The sequence below is a fragment of the Hemitrygon akajei genome, chromosome 21 (genome assembly GCF_048418815.1).
Source record: "Hemitrygon akajei chromosome 21, sHemAka1.3, whole genome shotgun sequence".
Classification (NCBI taxonomy): Eukaryota; Metazoa; Chordata; class Chondrichthyes; order Myliobatiformes; family Dasyatidae; genus Hemitrygon; species Hemitrygon akajei.
Window position 1 is genome coordinate 46,486,526 of NC_133144.1, and position 25,021 is coordinate 46,511,546.

General features: G+C 40.7%; 2 protein-coding genes across 10 annotated transcripts in view; one reads left to right on the forward strand and one right to left on the reverse strand.

Annotated features, from left to right (window-relative positions):
- The window catches only part of gbf1 (golgi brefeldin A resistant guanine nucleotide exchange factor 1), a 266,769-nt gene extending 260,814 nt beyond the window's left edge, over positions 1 to 5,955 (reverse strand). For all 5 annotated transcript variants that reach the window (XM_073025342.1, XM_073025339.1, XM_073025341.1 and 2 more), the window contains exon 1: positions 5,688 to 5,955. In XM_073025342.1, coding sequence (XP_072881443.1) covers positions 5,688 to 5,797 — 110 coding nt within the window. In that variant the 5' untranslated portion in view covers positions 5,798 to 5,955. The remainder of the gene's footprint in view (positions 1 to 5,687) is intronic.
- Positions 5,956 to 7,465: 1,510 nt separating this feature from the next.
- Positions 7,466 to 24,205, forward strand: pitx3 (paired-like homeodomain 3). 5 transcript variants are annotated; one of them, XM_073025346.1, is made up of 4 exons: positions 7,466 to 7,694; positions 13,330 to 13,470; positions 20,607 to 20,812; positions 22,817 to 24,205. In XM_073025346.1, exons 2-4 carry the CDS (start codon positions 13,344 to 13,346, stop codon positions 23,378 to 23,380), a joined length of 897 nt encoding a protein of 298 aa, XP_072881447.1. In that variant the 5' UTR covers positions 7,466 to 7,694; positions 13,330 to 13,343; the 3' UTR covers positions 23,381 to 24,205. The 5 variants fall into 5 exon arrangements, with proteins under 5 accessions (XP_072881447.1, XP_072881449.1, XP_072881448.1 ...); XM_073025348.1 differs by having other exon boundaries at positions 7,466 to 7,646; XM_073025347.1 differs by lacking the exon at positions 7,466 to 7,694 and adding an exon at positions 7,999 to 8,324.
- Positions 24,206 to 25,021: the final 816 nt, after the last annotated feature.

A 25,021-nucleotide genomic window follows, 5' to 3' on the forward strand; every position in this document is an offset into this window, starting at 1 on the left:
AGCAGCTCGAAACACTGGGTACATGGACAATGTTCCCAGAAAGCTCTCTCCAGCATTCTCCTTGCAGGCCCCCATCAGCCTCCTCACCAGAGGAGTGCTCGTCCCCACCAGGATGGAAACACTGCCTGTCTCAGCAGAGTCCGGACAAACCAGCACTAATGTATCAAGGACCTCAGCCACTCCTACATCGGCCTCCGAAAACTCCAGTTTCACTGACAAATAACCATCGTGTGGATAATCACCAGCACTAAGCCCCCAGATCTCCAGTGCATTGCAAGGTGTCAATGGTAAATGCATCAGATACCAGTTGTAAACCGAACAGTAGAGCAACATGACCTGCAACCCAGTGTTGAGTATGGCTTTAGCATAAATACCTTCTATCCATAACAATACACTGGAGCATGGACCCACTAAGTCTTCAGGAATAGGGTCTTTTGCTTTCAGGGGTTCCTTGGTATATTGCTAGGAATGGGTTCCCCCAGAGTCGCCAGCCCATTCCCTCACTGGGTCTCCTCTAAGTTTTCCCAACGACTCTCCCTGCTTAGGTACCCAGGGGCTCACTCTCCTTCTCGCATGACACCAGCTGCTAGAAGCCCTCCGCATTGTTCATTATTGTTCATTCCATTAGGGGATTTCCCCCCTCCCAATCAGCTCCATCATATGGTGGGGGTGTCACACTCACTGATAACAACCAGGACATCTCAGTTCTCAACTCTGCCACAATCTCCTCTACCACTCCCCAGGGCAGGCTATCACGTGGTCACTTCACCGCAGGGGACCACCAGACACCTCCGACGCATTCTCCTCCTCTCGTACTTCTCTGATCAGTTCAACAAACTAGGGAGGGGGGACACGTTTTACGAGACAGTCAAAGACCCCAAGCGATCAGGTCCTAGGACTGGGCACCCTTTGCTATCTGGTCCATTCTTTACTGAGCCACCTCAGCCGCCTAAATGGCCTCTCTGCATCACAAACAATTCAGCTGCCTTTCTAGAAAAAAGATGCTGGCAGAAAGCTTCTCCCCCTTCTCCTGATGCATATTCTGAAAGCCTGCCATGAGCTCCATTGGGCTTCCTGTCGTGCCAAAGACATTTTCCAGTGCTCACATGTAATCACCCACAGTTGCAAGGGGATACCGCAACCCGACACCTCTCACAACATTGGGAGCCTGCCACTCAAACTCTCAACCAATTTCTGTCACTTTACATCATCAGAGCACTGCCACTCATCTAACAACTGAGAGGTCTGCTCTGCCCAAGTCTCATACTCCTCTTCCCCTTTAGAGGTGGGCTTCGTTCCTGAAAATAGGCGAAGCCTACCATAGCTGGGACTTTGAAACTGGGCATTTTTCCATTTATTCGCCAGAGAGGCAATGGTGGATACTAACTCAGAATTCTCATTCTTCCCTGGGAGACGGGGACTAATTAGATATTCCAAATCCGACCACTCCTTCCCCTCACTCCTCAGAAACGATAGAACCCTGCCTTTGAAATCTCAACCCCCAGCTACAGGAAATGCAACTTGTGATTCAGCCCACCCCGTTGCCACTACATCAACGCCGGTCTGCATTAAAATGAGAGCTGCACCTGCCATTTTATCAAACCTCCGTAACTTTGCCGATAACTTAACAATACTTAACAGGTGAATTAACAGTTCATCCGGAGTACGAATCTCTACCCCACTGGTTCCATGCTCAGGGTAATCACACAACATCCAACGAAATCACTCCCAGACAAGGCCCCACAATTGTAACCCTCAGGTTCGGCAAGTGGCTTACTCCAAGGAGAGACCAACTCATGCCCAGCCAAACTTGACAAACCTTGTTTGGGTGTATGATGCGCGATGTGTTCCCCTGTTACAAATCAGAACCACTAAATAACAAACAGTACACAATATGCTTTATAATTCTTAAATCAACTACAGGGTTAGTGAAGAAACAAAAAAGAAAAAGGGCCCATTCTCATGAAACTGTCTAGTGCACAACGTTGGAGCACACAGTTATCCCGTCTGTTCGTTTTCCATTGACTTCCCCCAGGCGTCAATTTCCAACCCCCTTCCAAATCCACTCCGTCCTGTAGACTACGACTTCCCCGTTCTGGCATCTTCTACCAAACAAAAACCCACAAAATCTTCTCTCGAGCACACAAGAAAGAAAAACATGCCTCTCATTGGATGGCGCACATTCCAAAGCCCCTGTTATCTCTAGTCATAACCAAATACTGCTGCTACAGAGAAACCATTACATTAGCAGTGAAACCTGACAGTGCATTACATAGGCACTGTGTTTTCAAGCCCTTCTTATTGTCGATTCACAAAAAGATCAATATCCTCGATGATAAAAATTGTCATTATTTATTGATTAGTCTATTGCAAATATATCCAGTGCTGTAAATGGTATGTTTTTGGTACTGTGATAGTGATTCTCAATTGCAGTTATTACATTTTAAAATTTATTCTTCACTTCATAAGTCAATAATGATCCAGAACACACTGATGCACTGCTATTGTTAACACAAACTAATAGACACTGAACTTCTGTCATGAAATTTGTTATTTTGTTTGTGGCAGCAGGACAGTGCAAGACAAAAATTGATGAAAGTCACAATAAAAAAGAAATGCAAAAGAGGAAGAGTGAGGTAGTATTCCTGAATTCATGGACTATTGAGAATTCTGATGGAAGTGGGGAAGAAGCTGCTCCTAAAATATTGAGTGTGGGTTCTCAGGCTTCTAATTTCCTCCCTGATGGTAGTACTGAGAGGAGTGCATGTTCCAGGTGGTGAAGGTCCTTAATGATGGATGCCACCTTCTTCAGAAATTGGTGTTTCATGATGTCCTCAATGTTGGGACAGAGCTGGCAAGTCTACAAGCTTCTGTCACCACTTTTGATCCTGTGAATTGGAGCTTCCATATCAGACAGAATGCTCTCCACTGTACATGTGTAGAAATTTACTATTCTTTGATGACATATCTTAATTCCGAATGAAGTAAAGCCACTGATGTGCCTTCTTCATCAATTAGTTGAGCTGAAGATAGATCCTCTGAGATGTTGACATCCAGGAACTTGATGAGGCCGAGAACAATGGTAGCCCTGTCATCAATTGACCAGAAACTCGATTTGTTCAGTTGCATGAATACCATGTATTGTAGGGGAAAGAATAAGGACTAATGATTAGTAAATAGTGATGTGGATTGTGCTGTTGTGCTAACAGATAAAAGTAGAAACATGGAATGCAACAATGACAACACCCAAGTTTCAGGAACTTCACTAATTATAGTGTGCATCCATTGTTGCAATAGAAAATTAGATTCACTGTGAGACCTGTGGTCAATCATTCATTTGGCAATCAGGAGCTAGCCTGTTACTTCATTACGTTTTCCTCTGGCTGCCATTCTTATCAAAATATAGTTTTACTGGTAATCTCACCATCTGAGAATGTAAAAGCTTAACCAAATTGATGCTCAGGTAGCTGGTCTCCTTGTGTGCAGCAGCTTTTAATAAGTCACCCATTATTCAAGCACCAACTCTATGTGATCTTTCAGTTTGCTCCTACACCACGGTTACAAAAGCAGTTCAGCACCTGGACACAAGAAGCAAGTAGGTAACTCATCTCTTGTCAGTCCATTGCATTTCCTACCTCTTCAAGGCACATCAACAGGATGAAAAACCACTCAGGACAAAGTGGTCTGTCTGATTGGTACAACAATCACCCCAAATATCTGTTCCCTCCACCATCAGCCACATTGGCTGTAGTGTACCATCTATAAAATACACTCCATTTCCTCCCCCTGGCTACTCCACATTCAACCTGACCTGAAAATATAAATCACCATTCCTTCCTCACTGTCACATCTAAATACTTGGAGCTCTCCATCCATTAGCACTGTGTTCATATCTTTACAAGAACTGCAGCAATTTGACAACTTACCATCACTAAGTGCTGGTATGCTCAGATCCCAAAACTAAATAAAAGAAAAATAAAATTGTGGCCTAAATTATACTGATATGTAGAGATGGAGAACAGGTTGCACAGATAGAAGGTAAGACAATGTAAGGTAGAACAGGAGATAATTCTAATCGCTGTTGGAGTGTAAATAGAAGGCAGAATAGGTCAGCAAGAACAGGGGTAATAAAAACATGTAATAGCAACATGTAAACAATTTTAATGGAAAATTGAGTTTTACTAGAAGACCAAAGGTATATGACAGTGACAAGGGATTAGTTCTCTAAAAATCTGCTGATCAGGAAAAACCAACAGCAATCAATGCCAACTCCGTCTATCTAAATTACAATGGTTTATATTCTAGCCCAGATTAAACTTCACACCTTTCTCAATCGCAATGTCCTGGAAGACAAATGAAGTACTTTTAAAAGAGTTTTAAAATACAAAATGCAGCATTAATATCAATATGGCAATGTCAAATAATTTGTTTACCTAATGTTGATAAGATGACCAATATTGCCCTATACATCAGGGACTCTGCTGTTCTTCAAACAGAGCCATGCGAGTCCAAGAGTGTGAATAATGTCTCATGTGAAGGACTACCCCTGACATTAGAAAGTGTCAGTCAAGATTTTGTCCAAGGTCTGAAATGAACAACCTCTTAGATGAGGGTGTGGCCCAGTGTACTATTCATTAGAAGGAATCAACATTAATTATCAAATTTTCATATCTGTTGCTCATTCTGTATTAGTCTGGGATTAAATTATTCAATTTTTAAAATTGGGACAATTATACCCTGATTTGGAGTTATTTGTTCTTCAACATTACGGAGGCTCATATGAAGCACAAACTAGGAGGCACTGTGTACAAAGATGTCATTTTTTTTAAAGTAAAAGTCTTGGGGCATTTCATTACAGTAATACCACAATATAAAACTTATACTGCTGTCATAATACAATATTGGAACAAATTCCAGCAGTACATTATTCAATACAACAAACCCAAGTTAGTCCTTGATAACACTTAACTACCTACTCTTCATCTCTTCCCGCAATACACTAGAATTCCTGCCTTTTAAATATCTGTCCAGTTCTCCTTAGAAACTTCCCATCAAATCAGTTCCGTCACTCTCTCAGGCAGTATGGTTCTTTAAATTTTAAAGAAAAGCTTCAGGCCACCTGAGACTGTTCTACTTATCTTTCATCTGTGCCCAGCCCAGTTACTGACCCTTCTACTAGAAAGATCAATCCCTTCACCTCTCCTTATCAAAATAATTCAGGCTTTCAAATACATCTATTAAATCTTAGCATTTTCTAATTTTACTGTGGATTCACAATAGATGACAAGGGCAGCATTTAATGCCCTTCCCAAAGTGCCTTTAAATTGAGAGACGTGTCTGATCTTTAGATTGAATCTGGAACCCAAACCTCCATTCCCTCCATGTCACTGAAATCTCCTATTCCCTGACAATATCCCATTAAAGTCCCTCCACGTCCACACCAACTGGAGCCTCTTACAAGAATCGGGAAAGACTCTGGCAAGGGGCAAGACAATACCTCTGCCTAGTCCTTGAAATTGGATGGAGGTTTTGCTAAGTGGAGAAAACGGTTTGGGGGGGGGGGGGGGGGATTGCAAATCAAGCCATACCACTGTGCTGCACCGTGAAGAGGAAGGACCTGGGAGGTGGTAACTAGGGAGAATGGCAGGATTATCAACAAACAGACAGACTGAGACTGGCTGACTTACCCCTCAGGGCAACTTCCAACACATCCAAAATGGCGACCTGGATACCACGGCGGCTGGTGATGGTCAGTGGGTACACCGGCAGACCCCGACTCACTTATTGCCTCGGACATCGACACCCACGACAGAACAGAATTTTCCTATTACATCTCCGCCCTAACCTCGACAGAAGCGAATCGTTAAGGCAAAGGCAGGGGAAGCGGCTGCTCAGGTCCCGGTGAACCGGCACGGCCTGCGTGACGTGGTACGCGGAAGCCGAACTAACTTGCTGATGGCCGCTCTAACTGACGCTCCCTAAGAACCAATTGAACGCTGCCCAGCGAACATATTTGGCGACGTTGACCAATCGTCATAGTGCGAAGGCGGGATGTTAGTTATCAAGTTAGATAGATCTGACAGCGTTTCGCAAAGGCCTTTGGGACAAGGTACTGTAATTGGTATTTCCTCAAAAGTCGCCTAGTGACAGCGGCAAGATCTGTTCTCGGGCCATGGATATTTGGCAAACATTGCAACCTGTCCGGCTTAAGCACATCAGCGTGAACTCAGTGCCTAGGATCATTTTTTGCATTAATGTTTCTCTGTTTATGTTTTATCCAATGCCCCAGCTGTGAACTCTGTTCAATCCACAATGAACCTTGAACTCTGTGCAATCAATGTTGGCATTTAAGGGAATGACGTGGCACATTATGAAATGTTGCCAGTGCCATTTTTGTAATGCACTGATAGAAACAATAAACAGGCGTATTCGTGGAATAAATCTAAGAACTGCAAACACTGCTCACCTTGTCAACGAATCCAGGCTCGGGCTTCAGCCCCACTCCAGATACTTGAATGCAAAATCCCAGTAGGGATACAGATCCAGCTTTTCTGATCCCATTGTACTATTTCGAAGAGGAGAGAAAAATAAACAGGGCATAAGTAGTGTCACTGTTTCAATTCAAACACTAACAAAATAGAATATCATATTTCTGTTTCTACAACATTGGTATGTGTAAATTGGCCGGCGTTTTTGCGATATTATGACACTTAAAATCTTTCATAAATTCAATTAGTATTTTGGGACGTCGTAAACATAGTGTGACATATGCTGCCCAAATGTAAGTAATTCTTTACACCGCGATGTCGGTTGTTTTGACATGAAAATACACGTACAGGTCCTTGCCAGTATGACAAAAGGTATATGGCAGTGGGAACCATTTTGCGAACAAAATCCTATATTAGAGTGTGCCAAGTGAAACTAAATCAGATGAAAGTTGCAAGCCACGTTTAGTTGGTTTGCATTTTATATCAAGCGTCAGTGTGTTACTTATTTCCAATTAATTTAAATCACGTTAGCAAAGAACATTCAAGAATAGTACTGACTAGAAACTTCTGACTTTTTCAAGCCCTTATACTTGGGAATATGCACTATGCGATATTCAACATGCGCCTACCGGCCGTCCCTTGGGAGAGCAGTTGAGATGCAAGTTTCTTTTCTCACTTGATCCAGAGTTTATAGTTTATATTTTAAATAATTAATTTTCTAAAACACTCTTCATAACGGCGCGCGATTCTGAAGCGTTTTATTACTGTATCTGCAAATAGTCGACGCTTAGTCCAGAAGGAGCCATTTTACCCCTATTGTGAACTTGTTAATGTTCAGGCCCGATGGACTCGTATTCAGAGATCCAATCCAATCTCCCTAAACTCTTCTGAATGAATCAGAGATGGGTGAGGTGGGGGCGGGGAAGGGTGGGGGCGGTAGCTGGGACATAGTGTACTCCGGTGGGCTGGACTTTTCCGCTCACACAGTGGTCGAGTCGTTTCGTAGCAGCCGATGATATTGGCATAAAATCAATCCTTCCAGCAAATGGGATCGCATAGCTTGGATTTCGCTGAGACTCTCCGAGCAACTGCAAGAACCTTCCGCGTGTTTTCGAAGGAACTCTTAATTCTGACAGCTCCGGGAACCTCTAATCTTCGGTAAACTTATCCTATCCCCGGATTTAATCATTTAAAGAGGGATTTACTGTAAGTGATTATTGGTATCGACATTCTCATTGATAAATGTTTGAAATTCTGTTTTCTCCCGAGTTGCCTTGCCCTTTGGCTGTATTGTATATCTCAACAATTAATATTTGTAGCTATATTATATAGAATTTCATGCGTTTTTTCTTAAACAGGAAATCCCCCTTAATCCATGATACGTAGCTCAGCTGTAGCGCGCATTAAATGTATTTTAGGCAGAGGTTTGGGCCAGTGTGTGTGTGTGTGTGTGTGTGTGTGTGTGTGTGTGTGTGTGTGTGTGTGTGTGTGTGTGTGTGTGTGTGTGTGTGTGTGTGTGTGTGTGTGTGTGTGTGTGTGTGTGTGTGTGTGTGTGTGTGTGTGTGTGTTTCTTTCTCCGGCGGTTGAATTCACAGCTTTTTGGGGAGTTCTTGCAGTACTATTTTTGAAGCCTGACCCTATCAGCAGCGATCCAACAGCGCGACTTCATCTCTGAATTACTCCCCGTAAAGCCTGAATGACCCATTCCCTCATGCTCAGAGCTTGCTATCGAAGACGTGTTAACAGGAGGATATTTTGAGCATGATTAATGAAGCACGGTTTACAACGCTTTCTCCATTTAGACTGGAAGCGAATTTCACATCTCTTGGCAAACGGGTAAAATTTTAAAATATTTGCAAATGCTTTGGTTTTTTTTAATTGCATACCAAGCCTCTCGGTACCCAATACTGTCATGGCCGTACCGATCTGTTCCGCGTGTCAAGTCCAATATATTCTGGAAAGAAATACAGCGACAGCAGGAAGGAAGCGATTTTACGAACCCCGTCCAATTATTTGAGTACATAACCAGAAACAGGTTTAGAATGGGAACTGTCATTTTATTCTTGGGTGAAAAGAACACTGTGAGTAACTAGGAACCGGTTTCCAGACACAAAATTTGTATGAAGAAAACCAATGTGTCAGAAAAGAAGTCAGCCTCAATAACATAAGTGTGCCTTTTTGAAATGTTATAACAAACATCATAAATATGTCAGAACTGATCAGATAAAGAAGTTTGCAAAATAGTTGTGATGGTAAACCCCTGTAAATTTCATTAAGTAAGTTGCTTTGTTGGTTAATGGACGTGCGAAGAGTGGTGTTCGTTCAAAAGTAACATTCTCTTGAAATTATGTCACTCTTCCTGAAAATGGGCAGCTGCGAATCAACCAGTGTACATTCTTCCATCTTATATACAAGGGCCGCCAGACTCGCGACCAGGATTTGAATGATTATTGCCTCCTGACATTAGTTTACTAAAATCTCTATTTTTAAAAAAATGGTCTCGGGCTGAAGAATTTTATACCGTTATTAAAGTGCGAAGAGACTGAGAAATAAAATTCAGCTGAAGTAGTTTTAAAATGTATGGCATATTTTTTAGCAGTTGTAAAACATTTTTGTCTTCCTTCGCGTAATTAATGGGGTTGTCTGTCGTGGATGGAGCAGCTGTCTTATTTCGGGTGAATTCCAAGGCTTATTGAACACACATTCATGAGAGGTAGGGCGGGTTGGTTTTTGCCACTTACCTTTATATGTATTCCAGGTAGGCCCGAAAAGGAGTAATAGCTTCTTCAAATAACATATAAATATATTCTGCTGTCCGCGTGCGGCTGGACGGTGAACAAAAGAAATCTTTCACGATTGTGCGGGGTAGGTTCGGTTGGAAAATTGATGGCTAGCAGGTGCTCCCGAGCCACGGGAGACCCTGTATAAGATCGGCAGACTTTCCACACATTTACTGCTAGAGGGAACATTCAGCTTGGAGAAACTACTAGAGACAACACCGGCATTTGTTCTATTTAAAAAAGGAGGGGTTGGGGTTGGTAGAACGCCTTTACCAAACCCAATTTTAAATAAACATTGCAATGACCCAGCGTGCGCAAGCACTGTTTTTAACGAGAAGATATACTTAGCATTTTAAGTTAATTGCAAAGCTGTTTTACAAGCATGAACGGTAAGTGTCTCGGCATAGTTGTATATCTCGGTATGCACAGAATCAAAACATTATAGGAGGCGGCCGGCTAATGCTTAAAGACGTAAAAGCGTCGGTTTAATAATAATATTGTACCAGTAGTTTGTAACAATTCATATCCATAGAAACGGATGTTAAAATAAACGTATAGAAATAAATAACTGTGTAAACGAGCAGGACTGAACAAGATAAGTCACATAAATAAAAAACTGTAACGAATTCGTCACGGGAAATGTTTCCCCGGGTGGATTGTAATACCGATATTTAACGAAATTGTCTGTTGGCGTTAATTAAACAGATCATTAGAAATAAATAAAGGAACCGCATGCAAATTGTTACTCAAAATTAATCACGCGGTCTGTCCTTTATTTTGCATGAGTATTTGCCCGGGTGAAAAAAAAAACAGAAGCTCCCATGTTTTATGAAATGTCAAAAGAGTTATGTTAGCGACAGTTAGCTTTTGAGCATAATATAATCGAAAGTTAAACATGATTCGCCGATATATTAAACATTGCGCCGCCGAAATAAGAAATGTTTTGCTATTTACGACTTAGAAGCAATTCTTTTTCGATTTAAAAAGAAACGCTTCATGACTGATAGGCCAAATCATCTAAATGTTATTAGTTCTATACACGACACAAATATAAAGAACCTGCTGTTTAATAACAAAAAGTAACGCCGGTTATTAGATTAAATTAGAAATCCACATGGGCTCACGTTCCATTTCAGACGTCTTCTATTCAATAGATAACCCACACCCCCCTCCCGCGACGGTGTTTGGGGTGCTTCAACACCAAAGGAGAACAGTTTATATTAATTGGTAACATTCCTAAATCAGCTACCTTCGCCTCTCTGGTTCTGTTAAGTTGGAATGATGGACAGATATTGGACATAGAAGGTCGTTAATGGTATGTGATTGTGTACATCTGGAGTATACTGTACAATGCTTTCAGACTCGAACTAGGAATCACTCACTGGACCGTTTTTTTTTGGGGGGTGGAATGAGAAAATAAGTATATGATAAACAATGCGCGGAAAAGGTCGCATTAAATACCCACTACCGACATTTATTTTCTTGTAGATTACCGAAGAGAAATTGCTCCCCAATTAATCAGTCAGTGAATTAACTTTGAATTTCCAGGTTGACGTGTATTTTCAGAGACGTTGGCTACACACACCTAAATATTGCTGTTTTTAAACTGACTGGTGATGCTCTGGTTTGAACCCCTAAAATTGCCCACTATTGTCAACACACGGTGGGACAAAATCTTTATTTTAGTGCATTAAATTAACTCCACAACGCCCAAGAACACGAATAAAGCTCCGACTCGACTCTATATTGAATATTAATGCGACCAAACAGATTGGATAATAAATGTGACTTGGAATTAAATGAAGCTGTTGCTGATCTACATGACCCGACATCCCCCCACCCATCCCGAGGCAGTCAGTTCTGGAGAAAGAAAACGCGCCTGACAGATGCAATCAGATGCAAATGGGGGCAGAAGAGCTGAAATTATCATCTACAAACATTCCGTCAAAATTCCATCTGCTCCCTCTATATCTATATCTAAATGTATATATAGGGACAGCCCTAGAACCGCTGCATCTTAATAAGTTATGGGACGGCAAATTGACACACATCTTAATCAAATCTTAATCCAAGAAATTAATTCACGGCGCGTTTATGTCTCTCTCTGTCTTTCTCTGTCCCCCCCCCCCCCCTTTCTCCCTCTCTCTTCTCTCCCTCTCCCTTCTCTCTCTCTCTTTCTCTCTCTCTCTCCTCCGCAGAAGATAGAAGATATTGTATAAAATGATGTTTTTAGTTGCAGATGGGGGCACCTGACTTCGATATATTATTTAACCGGTGTGTTTTTATGCACTCGGCGCTTTAATCAAAAGCTAAGTTTGGGTTATAGATACCACATGATTAGAACCCCCACTTCAACCTCCTTCCCCGAAGTTAAGACGACGTGGCCCTATCAGATATCCTGATCCAGAATTTCAGTACAAATGGCGTTAGTTGAGATGTATTTAAATAATCTTAAAGTTTTGAAACAAGGTGCGAATATAATGTGCTGATTTTCACAGACAACTGTTAATACTTAAATCCTAAACTGGCCAAGGGTTTGGAGGGAGATGGAAGGAGCGAATGAAAATAATGCTGCCAGAAAACAAAAAAAATACTAAGCAAGAATATTCGCGTCATTGAAGTTATGAACAAGTCAATGCATGAAAATCGCAATGCAGAAATACTAACGGTTTCAATTTCTTGAAACGCCTTAGTGGGGCCTGAAATTCTAAGCAGGCAGTATATGAATGAAGCTCACCTAACTCAGCAAACCAGGCAGCATCTATGAGAGAAAATAAACTGTCGACGTTTCGGGCCGAGACCCTTCATCGGGACTCCGATGAATGCATGCTTTTTATATAATATTTAAAATGTGAGCCAGGTAGATGTGATTTCGATAAACTTGCAGTCTGTTTCGAAACTACTGCAAAGGTCTTGCCTTTGCAATAAAGTTTCACTAAACAGCACAATGTTGCTGTCTTGTCTAATTGTCGGGGAAGCTACGTGAAATGCCGCGTTCTTTGTTGCCCTATAATACACTAAATAAACCAAAAGTTCCATTAGTTGAATGCATTGTTCCTAATCAAGACTGTCACCTCACAGATTGGAACTACTTGGAGATTATCCCCCGATAGCTGTGTAAGTTTATGTATTTGTGGAATCCACTGCGTTTTTTTTTTGTATCGTGTCAAAAACAACATTTCAAAATGCTTGACACCCAATAAATTATATCACGGAACCCATCGTCCAGTGGACAAACTATATTGACACGTGCTCTTGAAGACAAGATTCGCCATTATAAGAGGAACCTATCTGCTTTCTTAATACTACAAAAACGTAAGTGAGGGGGTACAACGACTTTACGACCACTATTTATCAAATTTAACGCCACGTTTAATTACAATTACAATAAGTTTTCTCAGATTTTAGTTCATAATCGTATGGTAAAATGCGGAATATGGTCCAAAGAGACCCACTTTAACAAGAAAGCATTTTTAATAAAGAGTTCGCCGCTTGTTGGTTAGGATAAAATCTCGTTTTCAAAGGAAAGCGAGTAATTTTGTGAACCGCAGTGAAGAAAGTCATGTTCTAATAAAAACGTAATTTTTTTATTGGCCTTGCGTGATATTTGAAAAAGTTAAAGATAGTGGTTATTGATAAGGAAATAAATTGGTTCGTGATTCTCGCCCCGATTTGCGCAGAATGGGAGACCCTCCCATTTCAACTTCTCTCTGACGAAGGCTCCGCCGTGAATAGCAGTAATTAGAACGAGAAAGATTAAGAAGAATTAAGGAGTGAGAACGAATAGGATAGTCTTAACCAATAACGACGGTATAATGGCCATCCTTCTTTCGAGAACGAGATGTAAACTCCAAACCAGCAATATGCCGTAACGTATGGTGTTAACTCTATACCGGGTGATAGATTTTTAGAATATGATTCATTCTCAGGTGAAGATTTTAACTAGCATTTTAACAGTCCCAACAAAGGCTAGATGCCCATGAAGCAGGTGGAGTCTTTGTTTAGGCTGGATTTGCAGATGTGTATTGACGGAAACCCGAATTACTTTTTAATTTTTGCAGTTCCAGCACATCGAATGGAATATAACCTGTCGAGCGGGGTTTTGACCGACTCGGACGCTCCAGATCACAGCCCTATGACTCTCTCGGATTCCGGGACCCCACAAAGAGAGCCCATCTGCAAAGCACACCAGGATAGCAGCGGTGAGTTAATTATATTTTAACTGCACTTGCGGCTTTACATAGATGACGGTGGGAAAGAGTGACGGAAGAAAACAAGGCGAGAGCTGACCAATTTCCCCACAATAAAATTCAGAAAGGTTGATAATTTGGGAGAACATTATGTCCTGCAGCTAAGTAGCATCAATGATTAGAAAGCACTGTTGACATTGGTTTCTGCGACCTCTGGCGGTTGCTTAGGTTATAAAAGGCCCTCGGTGAACCGACAAACGGAGGTTCATTGTTCTCAATGAACATTATCGACTGCATTTGTCACTTTCCTTCTGATCTGCCTCCGACTGTCAAATTTTAAACAAAGGTTTTGATAATCTGGCCGTGGGTTTTCATAAAACTGCAAGTGACCATTCCTTTCAATCGATCGGATTACAACTAAAATTCAGAAAGAAAGCAAATTGAAAGCGGAGATTCTGTTGGATTAAGTGGTGGAATGAACTGGCTCCTTATCACAATATTAATTTAACACTGTGACTCGACTAGGTTTCATTGTACATAACATCAGTCTGAGGTCAACTTTAGCCCGCCAAGTAGTTCTAGATTAAGCAAAAGGAAAGAACAACGGTTAATTATTTCTGAGCATTACAACAAAGTCAGAGAAAGAATCGCTGTTAGTGTTAGGCGCCTGCATTGAAACAGGTTCTTATTTTGGTCAGTCGTTTGTGAATCGCTTATTGAGAAATGATATAACAAGATCTTGGAACTTGTAGATACAATGACTCGTTGATTTAACATTTCATCGGCAGTATTTTTAGATATAATGTATCAATGTCTCTTGTACATTCTCTCAAGTGACTAAGGGTTCGAACCAGTTTAGCATTTCTGTTTTAGAGAAAATTGCTTTGGATTTACTAGAATTTGCAACATTAAAAAATTGAATGGTTAAATGTTAGAATCAGTCAACAAAATGTTTATTCCCATAACAGTAAAATCGCAACTGTCATGCCATGAATGATAAATATTGTTAGTGTGACAATGCGTTTTACACGCGATACTGGGAATATAAAAATAGACGTTTATTGAATAATTTGCAGACATTTGAATTGTCATATGGATCGCCGTTCGATATATAACACTCCGTAGCAAAACGACTTATAAATATTTTGCGTTAAACAAAAATCTAAATCGCAGATCATTGGTTCGATAAACCAATGATGGTTAAATTAATTACATTGTTACTCGATCTAGTAGAAAGGAGGAACGTGACTGAGATTTATCTAAACCTAAGAGCTCAACCCCCCCCCCCCCCCAACCGCCAACACGGAATAGGTTTGGATAAAGACACCATATGCAAAGTGGGGTAAATCTCGGCCTAAATAATGCAAATATCCCGGGGGAAAAAAAGCAAATTGTACCACATAACACGGTACGCATTATTATGTCTGTTTACGGATCTCTGGGGTAAATTGCACCCCACCGACGCTATTTTGCGCAGATGTATTAGTTTCGTTGAATTCACATCTTCTTACCGACGAAAGTTAAGCCTAACGGTTTCCAGCGATTCTCTCTCCCCAACCCCACCCCTCCGCCCCAGGCCATTTGAACTATGTGTATTTTATTTATCTCCCTGACAATGTTAATTAAAATGGAGAACAATCTCAAGTGCAAGTATTTCCCGAAAGCTTACACAGTCGCCCAAAATTATTTTAAAATTATTCCATTCCATTCCAATGTGCAAACCAGAGTTCCATTCAGAACAATTGAGAACTCACTCAACGTTATTAGGTTTCTCATTAAGCAAGTAAACTTAAATTCTTTTCTTCTCCGGGGGGGAAAAAAAGAGATAGATGCTTATTGTTCAGGAAGAATTGGTCAAGTATTTTGGAGAAACGTGAAGGTAAAATAATTACTCCCCTTCCTAAAAACTTCAAAAGCAACATATTCCAAACATGGCCAGCTGGTTTCCACTAAACAAAGGTCAAAGTTTGCACTGTTTAAAAAAGAAACCCTCCTTTATGTTATCAGTTTATGCAGTGGACTGCGGGGTCGGGCAGGGCGTCTTTTTTTCCCCTTTGGGGAACCGTCTCCCTAGTTTGATTGAGGATTAAGCAGAATTCATGAGTAGTATAAAGCATACACTTCAACAAAGATCAAACCAGCGCAGATCATTTCCGGTTGCAAAACTCAGTGCCGCGTTTTGGACATTTTCCTCTCTCGCTCCCCATCTCCCCCTCCCCTTCCCAATGCCAGGTCGTGAGGTGAGAAGAAAGTGGCAAACCCCGCAGTTCCCGGCTTTGGAAGTGGGATTTTTTTAATTGAATTGGAACGAGTTGATTAAAAAGGGATTGACGGCGCCGCGATCTGGCACGCAATGGGCTCTCTGTTTAAAAACCATCAAAATATTTACTTTCCAAAAGCTAATCTTTCTCTGACAGATCAGTCACATCTTTATTTGTTGGAGCCTCTGAGCACACACACACAAAAAAGAGAAAAGTGAGACGGGAAGAAAGCGAAAAAGCTAAAAAAAAACAGAGAGAAAGAGAGTGTGTGTGTGAAGGGGGTTTGTGGGGCTAGATTACAAGCGGTGTGCTGTCACATTTTCCACTTGAAATCAATTTTACCAATGTCAGCCAATAGGCCTTCATATCTTGCGCTGATATGGGCATAAGGATTGCTGTTTGTTTTTATATATTCGAGCCACTGAAGTATTGACTATCTTACGATATTTGCAGATCAATTTTAGCAGTGGATAAATAAGACTTGCGTTCGATTCCTTGCATGTTTTCAATTTATCCGGGAAGTAAGTGTGTGTGTGTGTGTGTGTGTGTGTGTGTGTGTGTGTGTGTGTGTGTGTGTGTGTGTGTGTGTGTGTGTGTGTGTGTGTGTGTGTGTGTGGTGTGTGTGTGTGTGTGTGTGTGTGTGTGTGTGGGTGTGTGTGTGTGTTTGAAACTGCGTGGTCACTCTGTAGATAGTTAAAATCAGAGTAAATATCTGTGCGATACCACGTTAGTTACCGAGCCCTAAAAATAATTGTAAAATTATTCATATAATGAGTAGATATATTCTAATAAGCAGATAGTCATTTGCAAGGAATTGATATAACCGAAACAACATGGATCGTTTTGTAGGTCATTTTTTCGGTATTGCATACTGTGATCCTGAATGACACATATAAATTTACATTCTTCTCATATTTATTTCTGGGTGCCGGTGTTTATATATGTTATAAAACTACGGAGAAAAACGAGTGATGGTGAATATATTGTTACAAAACCGCATCTGTAAGAAGCCAATGTTTTGTTCAAAGAAGGAGAAACAAGGCAAAATGTTACGTCTTGAGAAAATTGCAATAAGTACTGTACATGATTCTTTCTAACGTCTATAAATAAATAAATGTTTATATTAAGGTTTTTTAAGGGTCAGGTCCAGACATGACTCGAGCAATTGCTATATGCGTCACTGTGGTTAAATTAATGAAAAACGTTTTCACATATTCCCAATTTTAAATCTATTGAACACCAAGAAGTTCATTTCTGTAATCTAAGGTTGAAAGAGAAAGAGAGAGAAAGAGGGAGAGAAAGGGAGGGGGAGGGAGTGAACTCTAATTTTTAGGTGTTTCATCTCAAGCAGTTCAGTTATATACTTCCAGGCCGTGATAAAACGTAATAATTAATAATTCTGTGCTTTAATGGTGGGATTAGATTTATAGGATCCGCACATACTTGTTTTAGCTACGTACTATGAAAATCCGGGCATCCCCTTTGCTGTGAATTATTTTCCTAAAAAATACATTTTGCAATGAATATTTTTGAGGGAGATATGCTTCCCGTTTTTAAACTCCACGATTATATCTGTACAATTTTAATTAAAGTTTATTAAAGTGGCACGTCTGCTTTATCTCAACATAAACCTGCACCATCAACAGTACACAACGATTAGCCGCAAACACTTCCCTTAACGATCTGTCTTTTCTGTGATAATTTGTTAACTGCATGCTATAAATTTTATTTATTATAGTTATAAATAGAGCTGCTGAATTTCTCACCCAATTTTAACAACCTTAAATTTTAAAAAAGTAATATTCTCGCAATGGTGCGAAGACCAACGTTTAAAGCCTACAGCTAATAGCAGTGTCACAAGAAAAAAAGCGGCGATTATTTGATTGCGTAGAATCAAACACTTCATTATTAGATCCGTGTACACTTTAGTTCTCCTTGTTGCGTTTTTCATGTGGTTTAATAGCTCGTATACATCTACAAAGAGATTGGAATGCGAAAACGATAATGGAGTTGGTATAGCCTTCAGTTAATGAGAAATAACCCGAACCGGTCCCGAGAGTGAGTGCACACATACAGAGAAAGTAGCAAGTATTAAACAAGAAGTGTTTATATCCGAGTATTCAAATAATCACAATCCAGGGGAAATTATCATATAGGAATACAGTAGTTAAAAGATTCTATCCCCCCCATCATACATATATAAAATATGCTAATTATACATTGTGAATTATACGCTCGCTTTCTGCAATACTATATTGAGAGATTTCCATCGCAGATACTCGGATGTGAGTTTCGTTTTCTTCCCCGAAGGAACTTTGATATAACTGAAATACCAAACCTAAAGATATTAAAGCGATTCGGGCGAGATTCTACAATTGCTGAGAAAGACGATAGGAGTATAACTATTGAAGTCGCAGTCATTCCAACCTGTAAATGTTTTACGTGATACAGAAAGGACTTTCACCATAAACTATTTGGAAGGTAAATCACCTTGGGAGATTTCGCACCTTTTGCTGATACGACGCGACTTCGGATGTCATAAAATCCACCTGCCCGGCAGGGTTTACATTTTAACCAGAATGGGCTCAACTGATCAGTAGCGAGGATAACCTCGGCGAAAAGTGGCGTGTAATTAGTCAATAATGAATTTCTCAACTGGAGACAAAAGTTCATTTTTCTATTCCATTCCCCAGCTTAAGCACGACTCGGACAGGGCCCACCCGCAATCGGCACAGATCCAATGCGTGGAAGCAACAAACATAAGTTTTCCATGTTAATTTTCTTTCGTGTAAAAAATCCCTGATTATGTTACGGATCTACGTGAAGGGATGGGTAATAACATTTACTTCCAGAGTCGGTGTATATTTATTCAGTGTGTGCGTACAGTGGGTTCCTTTTAAACGTAAGAACGAGAAGTATAGACACACGGCTCAAAACAAAGGCATTTAACGAACCATCCCCCAATTCCACAAAAAAACTCTTAGCTCACTTTTCGCCTCTTGAAACTTTTAATTTTGTAATATTTTCTAGTTTGACTCCTGAATTTAAAATCCAAAAGGACCCCATTAATATTTTTTGTTGTTTGTCTTTGGCTCGGGACGAGAGAGATCTCTTATGAATTTACAGTCGCTTAATATAAATTAATAGCATTGTCCGTTTATTCGGAGCTACTAATTTGATTATCTCTTAAGGATGATTAATTAAAAAAATAAGATCAAACCTTACAATTTCAAATGTCTTAGTTCCGAGAAACTTAACGTAAAAATAAAAAGCAGGATTCCCTCAATTAATTTAACAAATCGTCAATAAACAGGAGTTGTTCGATGCACAGGGATATCTAAACCGTAAGTTTTTTTAAAGACTTGTATGTGCCTTGTCAGACTTAGATGTGCCTTCGAAAACTTAACTTACAATATTCCGTCGATGTTGGCTATATTCTCTTTCAATCTTCAGCTAATCCATCCCAGAGTCGAAAAAAAAAGCCTCGGTGCTCTGGTTATTCTAAATTGTCTACCCTTTTGTCTGATGTGGATTTTTTTTTTGCACTTTGAGGATGCTCAGAGCTTCTGACCGGCTTCCTGTGTCAGCTTACATACATCTTGCATCACCAACAGATCCGCCTAGACGTCCCTGCCCTCTCAGCAAGGAGGGGTCTGAAGGTTCATCTGTTGCCCATTTATAACCGCCCAGAAGCTAAGCCTTTAACAAACAAGAGTTAAAAGCAAGGTGACAACTAGGGGGTCCTCATACCTGGCCTTGTCAGCTTGTCTGAGCTGGGGATTTACTCGCAACTAAATTGATGCTCTCTGTGGGGTCCAGGGATTGCGAGAGGCTTATTGGCTTGGGAAGCTATACAGAACAAGGCGCGTTTTAAAGCAAATTGGCCCCCAACTGTTTTGGTGGGAGATAAACTAGATTTGAGATTTATTTGCTTGGTGTTCAGCTCTGCAATGTTATCTAATGTCCACATGCTTCGGGTCCCGAAAGGACAATACGTCGATCATCTGAGAGATCTAACTGGCATCCCGAACAGTCAATGTCCAGGTAGGAACATCGTAGACTCCTGGATTTAAAAAAAATCCCAATCTGTTAAAAACTGCTCGCTTCAGGGAGATTGTTTATAAAACAAGGTCGTATTTGCCTCTCGCCATGTATCTGTGATTAACTGTTCTGCAGAGGGAGGAGGGGTGATGGGGTTGGAGGTGAAAGGTAATTAACGTTTTAACTTTCGTTAATCTACTTTAAATCAGTATTTCAAATGACGTCAAGTCGAAGTAAAATAAATATGGTCTTTAAAAGTACTCACCTGCAATCTGGTCAGAATGGAGCGGGGGAACAAAACAGTTAAAACAGCAACGAATTAGAGCCAATATTTCGAGAGAGCGAAAACGAGTTTTTGGTTCCTAGCCGCAGTACTGGCGTCCCATAATCTCCATCGCTTGAAGTCGTATGTTTCAATTGGTAACTTCAACTCAGCCAGACTCGTTCCAGTTAATTTTTCGTGCTTTGCTGAATTTTCAGAGAAATTTGAATCTAACTTTTTTTTTGGGGGGGGCAGTCTATGCACCCACCAAACGCAGAAAAAAACAAACCGAACCACAAACTTGTCAGAAATACAGAATGGTATTGCTGTTATATGGGGGGGGGGGGAATTACATTTTGTGTGTGTGTGTGTGTGTGTGTGTGTGTGTGTGTGTGTGTGTGTGTGTGTGTGTGTGTGTGTGTGTGTGTGTGTGTGTGTGTGCATTTGATTGTGTTGTATTTATCAACAATGCACAAAATAATCAGTTGGATTGATAAGAGTGTTTCGAATTTACCTGTTTATAAGGTCGAGGATGCAGGGGAAGGAATGGACCATTAATTTAGACCCTTATATTTACTTTGCAGATAATGAGAAATCGCAGCAAAATCAGACCGATGATTCGGATTCAAAGGATCCCACAATCAAGAAGAAACAGAGGCGTCAACGGACACATTTCACAAGCCAACAACTTCAGGAGCTGGAGGCAACATTTCAAAGAAATCGCTATCCCGATATGTCAACCAGAGAAGAGATCGCGGTGTGGACAAACTTAACAGAGGCACGAGTGAGGGTAAGACGAAAGGTCATTGACCTGAAATGTTAATTCAGTTTGTCCCCGGTGAAAAATTGCAACATTTTCCTTTCTGGTTCAGTTTCCAATTTTTTTTAAATTGTCAGTAAGGTTGGCTTGAGTGAAGGGCTAATTTAAACTTAGAATGAAAAACGAGCTCTATTCAATTTATCGTCATAACACAATTTGGACAGATTGTTCCTTGCTAGAATGAAGATTCCATATATCAGATAGAGAAATTGAACAAAAAGTGAGGAGGGTATCCAAATACATTATAGCAACTGATCTCGAAGACATTCCCAATCCGAAAGATATATGTATATAACTGATCTGAAGACATATCTGATCCCATCAACTTACCAAACCCTAATTACACACCGGATTCCAAAACTATACTGGTCAGTGGACGTAATTCATTCTAAAGAAAACATGCTTGATCCAGAATGCGTAGCCGATCCAAAAGTTGCCCAAAGCGCTATATCACCAATTCCCGCTTCACTTAATCGCCACTTACAATACTGAGAAGAGCAATTCTCAGCAAATCACAGTATAATTTGCTGTATCCACTTGTATCACGATTTATAACCTTCTTCACGATTTGTGTCTCACAAATACTTCTAAGTTGGCATTTGTCGAACTCTTTGAACCGTGAATTATTTAAAAAGTGACATATTTGGCTATAAGTCGGCTATTTGATTTCATTTCTCCATTTATAAATCTAACTCTAAGCATAACACCCGTCGACAATGAAATTAGAAAGATGTTAAGAAATGCCAAGATACAGGTTCCACCAAGAGTATCTTGCACACTCTCCAAACCCTTCGTATTTATGGAGCATTTGCCAATGAATCTCAAAGCCATAGGTTGAAGTAAACGTTCCGATTTGCTATAAGCGACTATCACTATTCATGCCACAAACAAGAGAAGATCTGCAGGTGCTGGAAATCCAAGCAACACATACAAAATACTGGAGGAACTCAGCAGGCCAAGCAGCATCTATGGAAAAGAGTACAGTCGACGTTTCGGGCCGAGACCCTGAAGGGTCTACAGCCTGGCCTGTTGAGTTCCTCCAGCATTTTAAGTGTGTTGATGACTTATACGTGTTATTAGCCACGCGTCTTAAATGAGGGAACACAATTAATTTTACCTTTCAGCGAATGTCCTCTCTTAGTGGCGGTCAATATATGAGCATGAACATCTAAGAATTATTCAGTGTTGACATCTTGCGAGAAAACTCGCATTACATTCCATGCGAGCAGTTACATGCACCAGAAATGATTCGAGTTGCAGCATCCCATCACCATGTTATTTTGACAGCCGAGCTGAACATCAGATTTGAGCTGTATTAGAGACAGATGAGAGGACGGTTTCGTTTTAAGCAGCGAGCTGTGATCGGAAAGCGCGGGCGGTAAACAGACATAGATTCAAGCGTGACTTTCAAAAGGGGATAAATATTTAAAAAGAAAAGCAAGAAGGGATATAAAGAAATACAACAAACGTGGGGCTAATTGGATAGCATTTTCACGATGGGCGCCTTCCGTAATGAATGAATGAATTATATATTTATTTATTTTGCCGAATCTGCTTTGTTTGGGAATAGACGCTTTTTCTGTTCTTACACAATAAAATATTGTCCAATTATTACCAATATTTAATATGTGGAGAGATGAGACACGAGGTCTGACTGGTTGACCTTTGATGACATCGAATATGAATGAGTAACAGTTGCAGTTTGGGTCAGATTAGTTGGAATCTGCTTAGAGGGAAGCGAATAATCTCAGCGGGTCGAGCAGCATCCGTGGGGGCAGGGACCTGCCGACGTTTCGGGTTGACACCCCGTGTCAGCACTGTTTATCATGGAAATGATACAGAAACACACACACACACACACACACACACACACACACACACACACACACACACACACACACACACACACACACACACACACACACACACACACACCTGGGGTAGACTACATTTAATGACTTCTTTCTGTTCCAGGTATGGTTTAAGAATCGCAGGGCCAAGTGGAGGAAGAGAGAACGCAATCAACAGGCCGAGTTTTGTAAAAATGGCTTTGGCGCACAGTTTAACGGACTTATGCAACCTTACGACGATATGTACTCCGGCTATTCCTATAATAACTGGGCCACCAAGAGTTTGACGACCAGCCCTCTCTCGGCCAAGAGCTTTCAATTCTTCAACTCGATGAACGTTAGCCCCCTGTCCACACAGCCCATGTTCTCTCCCCCCAGCTCCATCTCCTCCATGACCATGCCGACCTCTATGGTCCCTTCGGCCGTGACTGGGGTTCCGGGAACCAGCCTGAATAATTTAAGCAATCTGAATAACCTCAACGGCCCCTCCCTCAACTCGGCCATGTCTGCCGGCGCCTGCCCTTACGCATCGAGTGCCAGCCCTTACATGTATCGGGACACCTGTAACTCCAGTCTCGCCAGTCTGAGGCTCAAGGCCAAGCAACACGCCAATTTCGGTTACCCAGGAGTCCAGAACCAAGTGTCTAACCTAAGTCCGTGTCAATATGCTGTGGACAGACCTGTATGAGTTTTATTTCTTTTTTAAGCGAATTCGGTTAAGCCCAAATATGACCATCAATGTATGTTACCAGCCCCTTGACAGAGCTGGCTAAAACGATATCCGTTCGCACGAGAAGACAACATTCTCTTTCATTTGAACCCGTTTAGAAAGCTTTCACGAAAGAGTGTTATATACATAACTGTTGTAGACAAATATTTGCTAATATTAATATACAATCCAAAATATGCATGCCATTACAACCCCGGCTTGTAGGTTGTAACGCGGGATATAATGTATATAATGAACTTTTCTTGTTTTCCTTTTTGTATGTGAATTAATTATCTGTATAGTGTTTTAACATGTAAAAAGAACGCATGTCCTCTAACAGCAGAACCACGAGTATTTGGCGCGCCTTGGTTAGATTAGGAACGTACAGACTGACTGCGGTGAATTATTCACTGCTGTATATCCGTGCACAGCCCCGGTCCTATATCCCCGCATCTTGTGATACTTCAGCCGGTGTCATTTCTGTTTATAAACCGAGACCTTTTATTTTTTACATTTAGCACATCAGTCGTTAACTCTTAGACCGCACCCCTACAGTACATCTTCACTTGTGATCTTAGATTCGCTGTAGGCTGTTATAATCATTTTCTGTGTGTGTGTGTTTTTTTTTAATTTGTCGGATTCTCATTTGTAACGGTTTGACTTGTCGCTTGAAGCTGACAGCTATAGTGTGTTTCTCATTCTAATCTACCGTGCGCAACTTTTTTTTTCCAAAAGCCCAAAGTTTACAGACAAGACAGCTTGATTTGCACTCTGTCTAACGCTTAATAAACAGATTCTACAATGTGTGTGTATGTTATTTCATTGCTGGAGCCCTATAAAACGACGATATTGCGTGAGTCAGGATTTCAATAACAATCCACAAAAAATTCTGAAAATTCTCATTTAATTTTATCTCAAAAAGAATAGGACTCCAAGGGGAGCCACGTCGCTGTAAAATCCACCTTTTATGTAATCGCCCTATTTACCATGTCGCCACGGAGACCACCAATTGGTTCATTAATTGCAAAGTGAGAAATTTGTAAAATTTATGTATGTAAACGCATTTACTTAAAATTTATTTATGCTTCAGTGTGAAAATTAATTGGTTTGTTTTTTTTTACAAGGATCTGGGCTGAAGCTATTTTCCTTTATTTTACATCTGAGCCTGAAAGGAAGCTTTATCTTTCCGAAACTCCCGGCTTGTTCGTGAAGGGAAAATGTTTTGCATGTCAGAACCCAGAACAAACACACCCGCATGAAGTAGTGGTAAAATGTGCATTATTTACTGGAGTGATGCCCAAGATCCTGTAAGAAGGCAGGACAGTAATCCGCGGTGAATTCTCTCTGATTGCCACACACCGAGAACCGGCGCCGAAAATTACATGAAATATCTCGTTTAAAGAGCGGAGGTCCTATTATTGTAGGATATTCAGGCCCGTGAGGAGAAAGTGCTGAACATTCCTCTACCTGGAACAATGTTCTGCAGAGTCGTTGAATTGAGGAAACCTGAAGAGAAATTGCAAAACAAAACCTGACATTTAACCTGACCCTTCAATCACGGTAACAAATATGTCTTGATCTGACAAACGAGAGTTTACTTAAACATTTATGTTCATTTAG